We start from the raw sequence: 11436 nt of genomic DNA, 5'->3' as shown, positions 1-11436 counted from the left end.
GTGAAGTGATGGCAAATCGAAACCGAAACTTTGTGGCCAACCAGTACCCAAGATGCTAGCCATTAGGATCGCTTCAATTCTGGAAGATATAAAACCCGTGATAAAATTCACGCCTGGCGTGAATTTTATCAAAACAAAAGCAAACTGATTGAGGGGCCGCACGGTAGTGCAAAATCACGAAATAAGCCAACGTTTTACTAGCTAGATGGCGCAGGTGTCCGCCTTTAAGCCTAAAGGTGAAGTCAGATTGTGTTCGTCCATCCATCTATTATTTCACGGATTTCACGCAAGCTTGTTGATTCCACGGAACGGTAAACTTTCAAAATGTTCTTTGAAGACGGTAATTTGAGGTTTCAGATTTCAGGAGTCATGATATGACATGATACTTATTGTCTCCTCTCCTCTTTCGTCTGAAATGCGTACTGCGTTTAATAAGCACAGATATGAACGCCAATGACACGCTGACAGAGGCACAGAAGAAATTGATCGAAGAGAACCGTCGCAAGGCTCTTGAAAAGCGGGCGGAACGACTAAAGGCGAGCGCATCACAAGCAGCAACCGCCGCTCCGTCTAAAAATTACGTTCATGCTCCATCTCAGACTGCAACCACATATAACGGTCAAACAAGCAAAACGTCCACCTTTTACCATCAAGGACAAAACCAGCCTCAGTGGGGCACTCAAAACTCGCCTCGGTTATCGGGTCAGAGCCGAGCATGGCCATGCCAACAAGACGGCACCTTCAAAGCCGGTGCCACCAGCTCATTGCCGGCAAAGATCGTCAACGGTTCGTGCATCATTGTCTCCCCAAGCAGATTTGTGGTGGACGTACCGTATCACCAACAGATGATCGAAATATTTAAGACCATTTCTTCGCGCAACTATGACGCCGTTCAGAAAAGGTGGAGCTTTGCTTTGAGTAGCCACAACGAGCTGGTGCAGAAACTGAAGCCTCTGCGTCCTAACGTGCTTGTGGCAGAGATTCCATCCCACGTCTTGAAGGTATTTGAGGCAGCACCGACGGAGGAATATGAAGTCAGCCTGAGTGGAATCGACTGCAAGCTCGAACAAGCCTTGCTCCCATTTCAAAAAGAAGGGGTGTGCACAGCGATCAGACGCAACGGACGACTCCTGATTGCAGATGACATGGGGCTCGGCAAGACAATCCAGAGCATAGCCGTGGCTTGCTACTTCAGGGAAGAATGGCCTGTGCTCGTGGTGGCCCCATCTTCCGTCAGGTTCACGTGGAAGGAAGCCTTCTTGCATTGGATGCCGTCCCTCAGGGACGACCAAGTGACGGTATTGGTGACGGGTTCCGACAAGGTCGACAAGGACCATCAGGTCGTCATCACGAGTTATGACCTGCTGTCACGGAAGGTGGACGATATCCGTGGCAAGTTCCAGGTTGTCATTCTGGACGAGAGCCACTTCATCAAGAGCCACAAGGCAGCTCGCACCAAGGCTTGCCAGAAGGTCATTGCAAAGGCCAAACGTGTCCTGCTACTTACCGGGACGCCTGCCCTCTCGAGACCCATTGAGCTGTACACCCAGATTTGTGCCGTGCGGCCCAAGTGCTTTCCTAGCATCCAGGAGTATGGGATCCGGTACTGCAACGGCAAGGTGACCCAGTGGGGGTGGGACTACTCAGGCTCGTCGAACATGCAAGAACTCCAGCTGCTCTTGGAAAAGAGCGTCATGATCCGCAGACTCAAATCAGACGTTCTATCCCAGCTGCCCGCCAAGCAGAGACAAGTGGTTGTCCTGGATCCATTGACCATCAAGACCACTGACAAGGTCCTCCAACACATGGCAAAGGAAATGCAGAATGAGAGCATCCAAGGGATGCAGCGGAGGGGAGTTCTTCTCACATACTTCCGTGAGACCGGACTCCACAAGTGCAAGGCCATCTGCAAATACCTCGAAGACCTGCTCGAAAGCGACCAGAAGTTTTTGTGCTTCGCGCACCATCAGGTGGTCATCGATGCAGTGTGCGAGCTCCTGGACAAAAAGTCGTGTAGCCACATCCGCATCGACGGCAAGACGTCTCCGGAACTCCGCAAGATGCTCTGTGACAAGTTCCAGTACAACGACATGTGCAAAGTCGCCGTCCTCAGCATCACGGCGGCCAACGCCGGCATCACGCTGAGTTCAGCCAGCCTCGTTGTGTTTGCGGAGCTATTCTGGAATCCCGGGATTCTGACGCAAGCGGAGGACAGGGTGCATAGGATAGGGCAGCAGAACTGTGTGATGGTGCAGTACCTCGTGGCAAAAGGAACGGCCGACGATTACATCTGGCCGTTGGTGCGGAATAAGCTCGATACGTTGAGCAAGGCAGGGCTAAGCAAGGATAACTTTTACGATGTGGATCTCAAGACATGTGCAGACTCCAAGCAGAAAACCCTGGACGAATGGTTCGGTCTGGAAGACGGCGAATCCTGGATGGATCTTTTGGAACAGGATGACAAGGAGTGCGTGGCAAAATCAGATGATGAGTGCGGTGCAGTGAAGAAGCCCAAAGTGGGGTGAGGCCCTGTATGTTGTGGTGCATGAGGGGAGAGCAATTTCGATCACCTTTTTGATGAAACGTTTTCTATAACCTTAATAAAACCTTTTTATCGGTTACGAAGGGCATATTCTTTTCATTTCCCATATGAGCTAGAGCCGACGTGCACATACTTTGTTCCAATTCTAATTTATAGAATCTGAGAACTAATGGCTTCAGCTATGCTACCGTGGCAACGTTGTGCACAGTCTAGCCTTGCAGCACCTTGCAGTCACCTTTGACAGAAGCATAATAGGAGTAAAAGACTACCATAGCCCAGACGTTACATATTAAGATTTTGCCACAGTCATCATAATTAGGCTAATGTTAACTCACTTGAAGTCTCAACTAGTGAAACTTTTATCTCAGATTCGTAGAAGCTGAGAATGGTATGTCTCATTTTAGTTTGGTCACTGAACAGTTACTGCAACACTGTTGGTTGTTAGTGTCTCTTGTGCATCTTCCTTTCAGTGCTGTGGGCATGGAAGACAGTGCACTACAGATACACAAATGGGAAAGACAGCATGTGAGAGCACTTGGAGCATCTACGACTGAGCAGTGTGCAGTCACAAATATGAGAATTTAGATTAAATAACTTATTTTTGTTTATACTAAGATTTTTTAGAAATGAAACAGCTATTCATTGTTGGCTGAGGCTACCACTTTAGTACGCTATAAACATACTCAATTATTGAATGTATGATAGTGTCTCTACTGTTGCATACCGCTCTTGCATCATTTTGTTGGAACCCCTTTGGTACAAGTGACATATCAGCGAGTCGCACCCAGCACCCACGTGACATGAACTTATCAGATCTGCAGCTCGTGTTGTGCACAGAGAAAGTTTATTCCACTCAGCAGGACACCTCATCACAAATTTAGTGCATTCTGGACATTGTTGTTGCACAGCTGACACGGTTTTAGGTAATCATTTCGTTTCAGCTAAAGGTGATTGCCTAGTCTCTAACATACGTAGGGCTGCAGGCTGCAGCTGCGCTTGTCATAGACACACTGGTTGATTTGACATAATTTACACTAGAAAGACACATAGTTTAGAGAATATCAAGCTAACATAAGTCCAGAAAGACTTCCGATTTTCTCGGCATGATATCGATTACAAATGAGCATGTGGCAACGTATTTGGTCCGTGTCTTAGTAGCAGCGCTTTCGCTTAAAAGTCGGGTGTCAATAAACAATAAAAAATAAAATAAAAGCACCTGAATAATCAGAGTTGTCACGTTCCCCTAGCTAAAGTGGTCACTCGGCAAATAAAACCGGATGCTTAAAAACTCCCCTTCACGCGGCCACTCTCTGCAGCAACTGTTCATACTGCTTCACAACGTTCTGATTCACAAACAGAAGCTTCCCCGCAGGCAGATAGAGCTTGACGATCGCGTGCACCAGTCCAGCCTTCGCGAGCAGCTCGGACGGCGTCACGAACACGACGTGGCACGAGATACTGTGGATTATCTGTCTCAATATCTGGCCGCCCAGGGAGACGTTTTCGTCGCTGTCGCACATCAGCACGAAGCAGCAGTCTCCGAACGAATGCCACACTACTATGCTTTCTGGAGAGTCGGCGTCGTTCAGAAAGAACGCGCCTTTCTTTTCGATAGGGTGCAGGGAGGCCTCGGCGCCGGCGATCGAGGTGTGGTGCAAGGCCGATTTCATGTCTTCGACGACGTGCTGGTGCACTCGCTTGAACAGGTCGCTCTGGGCTTTGTGTTCTTCATTCATTTCGCTCGGGCCGCGTTGGAAGTCTTCTTCAAGTTCGTCGGGCTCATTGCGGACCGTGTTCGACTCGTCACTGTGGGACGTTCTCGCTCGGTTCAGGCTGTAGGCGGTTGAGTGGATAACGCCCGATGCCTTCTCCGAAAAGGAGAGAATCAAGAAAGCCAGCACCATTTATGTTTGAAGATTGGTAGGCGGTAAATACTACAGTAGGCCGCGATATGAACGAAAGCCTACAGAAATCAGCTGACCGAGGCTCTCTTCGGTTCGGATTGAATTGGCTTCAAAGCTATCCTACTTACCATCCTTCCGACGCTTCCGATTAACACCTTATTTTGTAAAATAATTCAATAGAACACTCAATTTGCATTGCATTATGACTAATAAAATGAAATATTTTAATTTTAAAAGCAATAAAAAAACAGTAGTATTGGTGTAGTTCTAAAAAGCTACTAAGAGTTAGTCACGTGACATTGTCATGACGTTTTTACAATCGCAAAAGTTCAACGATGGTGTAAGCGAACGCAAGTGCGGCAGCATCTTCTGTCCACTTGAATCGTGCCTGCTCGTCAACTCTGAAGAAGGTTTGCGACGACAGAGGCGTTTTTCCTTTCCTTTTCGGAACATTTAACCTGAACGTTAACAGCCACAAGTTAAGGCCTTCGAGATGGTTGCTTCGGCTCTACCGGTGTCATTATTCACGCTTTTCTGGCTCGGAGTCGGGGCCGGGGTGCCGTGGTTCGTGCCAAAAGGAGACAACAGAGGGTACGTTCCCTGTCAAAGTCCCTGCTTGTTACTTTTCTATTGTCTCTCCTCCAACATCTAAACAGGCAGCGCGATAGCACGAGGACGGTACACCGTCCTGTGCTAATTGACGAGCCGCTTGCACGCGACGGCCTGTCAGAAGCCTCGCGCTCGGTCAGCCGCAACAACCTGCAGAAGCGCGAGCATGTTGGCTTGAATGATGCTTGCGCTGCATTGAGCGCGCGTGCCTGACGGTCACACTCAAAGCGTGGTCCGCTACTGCAGCTGCCGCTTCGCAAGGGCTCATCGGAATCTTTGCACAATCGCTCGTGTTGTGCCCAGTGCAAGAATGCTGAAGCTTGCACCAAGGATCTGATTGGGTAGCATGTGTTATTTGCGGTAAAGTAAATTAATTTCTTTGCTCGATCTTTCAATGTTGCGAGACCAGAAAATTGAAGGTGTCTTTTTTTTCCCTTTCCATAGGATGATCCAGACCATGATTGGCATCACGGCAGTACTCTGTTATACTTTGTGAGTAAAGATTTCTTGTGTATTACTTTGGTGACAGTTTTACTAATTCATGTTACCTGTTAACAGCTCGATCCCTTCAGCCGGTGTCCACTATATATTGCATTGTTAGCTAGCTATGATTAGCAAATTAGCCTTACGAGATTATTGACAGGTACTGCGTGTTACATCTTTGAAGTTTGTATAATAAATCTAGAGGAAATGGTCCACCATCTTCCCACGCATTTCGGCTGCCCCAAAGCCGAAGAGCATAAATGCTGCCATCGCTGGTCCTGGGGTTTCAAGATTGCTGATAAGACCTTAAACAGAAAAATAGTAAGCTATTCCTTGCATGGTGATAGCTTACTGTTTAGTTTGCAAGAAACACCGGCAGGAAGAATGATATGAAGTGAAACCTAAAGTTGATGAACAACGAAACAGTTTCAACCAGTCGCCGCAAAACGAACACACCTCACCTTGTGTCTGCTTCCTTTCGCCGACATTCTTTTATTCTCTGACATTTCCTTTCGGGATCACCAATGTCAGCACTCGCTATTCCTAAACTACCTCAACTGAGTTAACTTCGTTACTCTACAGAGTTAAATAAAGAATACAAATGCTCTGCTCCCTCTCTGCCCCCATTTCTAAGTTTCAAGTCTAAGTTTTTGCAATGTACAGTCGGGGACAAAAGTCTCCAGGACACGCGAGCTGTGACTGAAATGCATTGCTCTTCCATCTGCCGGCGGGTCGCCTGGTTTCGAGATCACAGAAAAGCGCATGCGCGTCCTACTGTGCCTGCCAACATGTACACTTTCCCTCTTTTTTGCGGCGTGGCACGGCGCCTAACTCGGAATCGGGCGCGTGGTACCACATCGGAGATAGCGCTTACTGACATGGCACCTATAAAGGAAAAAGTCACGGCAGCTCAACTGAGCGATAAGCTGAACTGGTTATAAAGAAAGGTGCGCTGACACGGTGAAGTGCGGCGCAATGCCCTAGGCGGTATCTTGAGTTTTGGAATATGTAGCAGACGCTCGTCAGCCGCCAGCACTCTCTCTGAGGCGGTACCACGTGCCCGATTCCTAGTTAGGTGCTGTGCCGCAGAAGAGTGGGAAAACACACATGTTTGCAGGCAGAGTAGGACGCGCATGCACTTTTGTGTGATCTTGAAACCAGGCGACCCGCCGGCCGATGGCAGAGCAATGTGTTTCAGCTGCAGTTCGCACGTCCTGGGGACTTTTGTCCCCGACTGTACAGCTTGAAATGACATGTTTGAATTGCTTTTGGTGTGGCACAACTTCATACGTCTTTTTATTTTCAACTTCAAACAGCATGCTTTCTTACCCTTATGCTAATGTTTCACACTTGAGCTAGTGATAATATAGTAAGGGTGCAGGTGAGCTGGTGAATGTTAACCATGTTGAATAAACCTGAGACTCGGGCAGAAAAGAACATATAAGTCAAAGGAACAGAAAAGGACTGGGTAACGTCACAAACTCAGCTACCAGGTCAAACTCAGCTACCAAATGAATGACCAGGAAGTGCAGTCTTACAGCATGGATGCTGAGTGAGGCACTGGCAGACACTTCTAGGAGTCTCAGCTTGGTAGCTCTGAACTTTTAAGCCACAAAGCTTAGTATATTTTAAATAACATGTAGCACTTAGACACGATAGACAAAACCAAAGGAAGAAGTAGGGAAACTGAAAGAAGATCCTTCATTGAGACCTTGACATTTTTTTCTCTTTTACTCCAGTAAAGGTTTGTTCACACACTTGCAACTGAGTACGACCGAGAGAGACGAGACCTGTTGAAACCTCTTAAAATTTCTTAGGACGAGAGAACACACTGGCACGCTCGTGCCATCTATGAGGTGTCCCTGGAACTGCATTTCACAAGAGTGAAGGTTTTGCGGGATTTGCGAGGTCCAATGTGCGTAATACCTATGAGAAAGGCTCGTTTATAACGTTGACAAAAGTTTTTCGAGCCAAAAAAATAGGATAATGCGCAAAAGAAAAAAAAAAAAAAGGCCGGACCGCCAAGTTTACATTGTACCCAATGGATGGCGTTGGTGCATCCTCTCGTCGTTAGAGATACTAAGAGGTTCTAAGGCTCTCTGTTCTAAGAGGTCGCAAGGGTGTGAACAAGCCTTAAAGGATTTGTGCAACAATTTCAGTGCTTGGCTTAAATAATTTAGGAGTTGGTGTCTCGACCTTTCTGAAGTGAAGGAGAAAAAATCACTGTTGCCTGCATTTCCTAGTATTTATTTTAAAATTTGACAAAGATTGAGGTTTTCGGCAGCTCTCAACTCCTTTACCCTCTTCCGAGTTACGTGCACTGTGACGTGAATGGGGGATGCGCGGGGTTCCGATGAAGCTTTCTCTAGAGCCATCAGTGAGCAGCGAGAAATCACCTGCTCGCGACCACGTGACCACGTGCTTAGGCAGCGCGATCAACTAGGCAAGACGAGTAAAATCTCGTCCGGGTCCGGCCATCCACGTCCGGCTCTGCCCCTAAGGCCCTCTGCCCCCGCCCTCCGGCTTCTGGCGGCTATTCGCGGTAGCAGATAGGGCTGACGGTTTTGTTGAGTTGGATAGATAGTGCCACTAAAACTCCATATATAAAAGTTTTCTTCAATGATACCAGGTTTTCGACGCTTTTATATTTATGTTGGAACGACAAGATTTATAGAAAAATTACCTTTTATCGAGGAGGTATTTGCACAACTTTGTATCTTTCTACAAGTCCCCCATTGACATCATGCCGCGCGGTTCTCGTGGCCGCCACTTGCGGCTGCAGTTCGGGAAATATTCTAATTTTCGCCTCGCGATTACGCGGCGGAATCGCAACATTTTGAAGGAAGGAATTATGTTTTGTGTACTTTGCGACAAGATAAACAATGTCAAAAGTAGAAGATGCAAATTTTTTTAACGTTAAAATCGTTGCACAGCTGCTTTAAAGGGGGGGTGCAACGATTTTAAGATTAAAAGAGTTTGCATCTCGTCATTTTTACGTTGTTTATCGTGACCCGGAGGATAGAGAAAACATCTCCTTCATTACAAAATGTCGCGATTACGCTCCATAATCACGAAGCAAAAGTCTAGCTTTTTCCCCCACCTGCAGCCGCAAGTGGCAGCCGAAGGAACTACGGCGAGAAGCTTACGTGACCTCGCTCGGCTCTAAGAACCAGCATAATGCCCGCTAATGTCAGCAGAGAGAGGGAGAGGAAGCGTCCTCCGAGAGAGCACACGGGAAGCTACACGGCACCCTGAATTACTTCACTAGGAGGGGGACCTGGTGTGACCCTGAAGCCTGGGAGTGAGTTGAGGGGCGCCAGAAATGCCAATATTTATCTTTCTTTTTTTACGGAACCACTAGGACGCACAGGCAAAATCGGTTTTGTGTTCTTTACTTCAGAAGTGTCGGAGGGTAACTTTCACAAATGTTTGACCGAAGTTCGGAACTCGTTACACCGTCCCTTTAAGGAGGGGGTGCAGGCTTGCTAAAGAAGCGTGCAGGTGTCTCGTAACATGGCTTTTTCTTGTTTAGTTCATTGGTTACACAACTTATATAATTAAATCAACCTCATTACAGCAGGCACCATCTTGGTGGCATAAGGTACCACACAATACGAGGGTACAGCACAGCCACTACAATTGAACCTCGATTTAACGAAACTTGATTTTACGAATTCCCCGATTTGACGAACAAATTCGGATTCCCCACGCAGCCTATGCACGAGGTCTCCCTTTCTCGATTTTACGAAGTTCCCAATTTAACGAAATAATTAGCGGGTCACAGTGACTTCGTTCAATCAAGGTTCAACTGTCATTGGGTGCCATCACGGTCGTACGCTATGGCAGGCGCTTTCCCCACCATATTTGTTCTACATGCCTTTCAGTCTTGGTACATCCATCTATTCATCCATCCGTGTTGCCAAAGTACACAACGTTTGGTGCACTCTTAAAACCACTTTCTCTGTATTTGCAGTTGGCTCTGCTGCTACATGTCTCAGATGAACCCCTTGGTGGGACCACTACTCAAGAACGAGACAGCCGTCGTCATACGCGGCGAATGGTCGTAGCTGCAGGTACGTGAGGTGGCATTATTATGCGAATTGCGGGGGTCTCGCCAAATAGACCCCGTCCCAACTTCTGAAATGATGCATGGATTATGCGCAGCCGCCATTATTTGGTCTCATCGCTTCCGGCGTGAAGCCCGTGACTGGTTCCAAGTGTGCGCCGAGCACTGACGCAGCATTCGTGTGGAATGCATTTCGATCCGAGTACACTCTGAACGCTGACGAAGTGCTCGTGTCTAATGCGTGCTCATAGTGCATGACCAACTAATGGCCACCGCCCAGAATCTACACATAATTTCGGAATTTCAAAAAGAGTATACTATTTTTTTTTTTTTGTACCATTTCATGATTTTGTGAGACGTATTCTCTGAGGGAGGAGCGGGGCTATGATCCCTCCCGTCAACATACAGAGCATGAGTTTATGCTGGTGTGCAGTGCCTACAAGTAGCTTCCAGCAAAGCTCACCGTCAGTTGTACCTTGTTCAATGAGTCACCTTCTCTGAGGAACTGAAACTAATTGATTTCTCTTTTCTTATTTCTGCTTTCTTGAACAAGTAGTATGTGAGGCTCTTGTGTGTAATTTTCTTAGTCCTCGGTGATGTTGATATGTTACATACTCAAAAGAAAAATAAGTTATATGTAAAAAAGAAATTTTTGTCGCTGTTCATCTAAGCAAATAATCCTTCACAGGTTTCCAGAGACGGTGGCCTGATGACCTGAATTTTCGACGGCGTCCTACAATGGTCTGCGTATTACTGGTAGCTTTGTCCATTTAGTTGTCAGGCCTGCCATGGTTGTTTAACCTTACTACTTGTACTAGTATGTGAGACCATGCTTGCATCACCTAGTTGCTGGATGCAGATGAACTGCCTACCATGAGATCTGACTTGGAGGTGCATTTTATTTTCCTTTGTACACAATTTTGTAGGTTGTATCTTTTGTTAGCTGATGTGAGAAATACTGCTAACAGAAGCAGTGTGCACTCAGTGAGACAAGAACTGAGCATGCTGGTGTTAAAACTCTAAGCAGATGAATGGGGAGCACATATGCAAGAGCTTGGGTGTTGCCCTCACATTTTAGTATGGTTGTAGCTGCTGTGCTTCTTAGCACTTCATTCACACTCTGGCTCTTTATGAGTTAATGGACTTTATTTTATGCATTTAAGGGATATTTCTATACAGATTTTTTTTTAAATGCTACACCGAACTTAATTTAACCTCCAACACTTTTATGTCGTGCCAAATAAGTTGTTGCGAACTAAGTTTACTAGTCAGTGTGCCCCTCTTAGTGTTCAATAAAAACAAATTGGTGTTCACATCTGTTTTGTCCTTTTACTCAATAAAACTGCACTCTTGTCAACACAGAACACTTGAAAACTATTAAAAAAAAATTCGTATTTTTTATTCAATTATCTTACAACTATTTCCAAGTACCCTGGACTTATTCTGTCTGCAGATGACACACATTTTTGGCTTGAAATGTTAAGGCATCCCTTGAGTAAATGACAAATATAGTTCTCTTTTCCACCTACAGAAAAATTAAATGCAAAGAATAATAGTATACACTCTTTGTACCCGTAAAGAAGCATGCTAATACTAATACTGAGATAAGCCCTATATACGTAAATAAAAAAATAATGAAACAAGATCAACAGCAAACATTTCTGGATGTTGAACTAGGAGTACCAGTAGAATGCGAAGAAACAAGCTCCGAGCTTCCCAAACAATATATATATATTTTTTTAATAAACGACGTAACATTTACGTAAGGTGTTGTGGTTGCTGCGCTTGAAGGTTTCGCAATGTTCCCCATGGTTCGCGGTCTGTTCAGGCGG

At 46.2% G+C, this 11436-nt stretch overlaps 3 protein-coding genes across 3 annotated transcripts; 2 read left to right on the top strand and 1 right to left on the bottom strand.

Annotated features, from left to right (window-relative positions):
* The first annotated feature begins 238 nt into the window (after positions 1–238).
* LOC8043038 (SWI/SNF-related matrix-associated actin-dependent regulator of chromatin subfamily A-like protein 1) lies at positions 239–2621 on the top strand. Its single transcript, XM_002415968.4, has one exon. It carries the CDS (start codon positions 444–446, stop codon positions 2523–2525), a length of 2082 nt encoding a protein of 693 aa, XP_002416013.3. The 5' UTR covers positions 239–443; the 3' UTR covers positions 2526–2621.
* Positions 2622–2890: 269 nt separating this feature from the next.
* LOC121833217 lies at positions 2891–4545 on the bottom strand. Its single transcript, XM_042286346.1, has one exon. It carries the CDS (start codon positions 4444–4446, stop codon positions 3838–3840), a length of 609 nt encoding a protein of 202 aa, XP_042142280.1. The 5' UTR covers positions 4447–4545; the 3' UTR covers positions 2891–3837.
* A 335-nt stretch (positions 4546–4880) lies between these two features.
* On the top strand, positions 4881–10917 carry LOC121833103 (V-type proton ATPase subunit e 2-like). The gene is made up of 4 exons (XM_042286195.1): positions 4881–5037; positions 5500–5547; positions 9512–9611; positions 10293–10917. Exons 1-3 carry the CDS (start codon positions 4940–4942, stop codon positions 9603–9605), a joined length of 240 nt encoding a protein of 79 aa, XP_042142129.1. The 5' UTR covers positions 4881–4939; the 3' UTR covers positions 9606–9611; positions 10293–10917.
* Positions 10918–11436: the final 519 nt, after the last annotated feature.

The sequence above is a fragment of the Ixodes scapularis genome, unplaced genomic scaffold, assembly GCF_016920785.2.
Source record: "Ixodes scapularis isolate PalLabHiFi unplaced genomic scaffold, ASM1692078v2 PGA_scaffold7__128_contigs__length_106722199, whole genome shotgun sequence".
NCBI classification, from domain to species: Eukaryota; Metazoa; Arthropoda; class Arachnida; order Ixodida; family Ixodidae; genus Ixodes; species Ixodes scapularis.
This window is presented reverse-complemented; position numbering and strand designations above follow the sequence as displayed.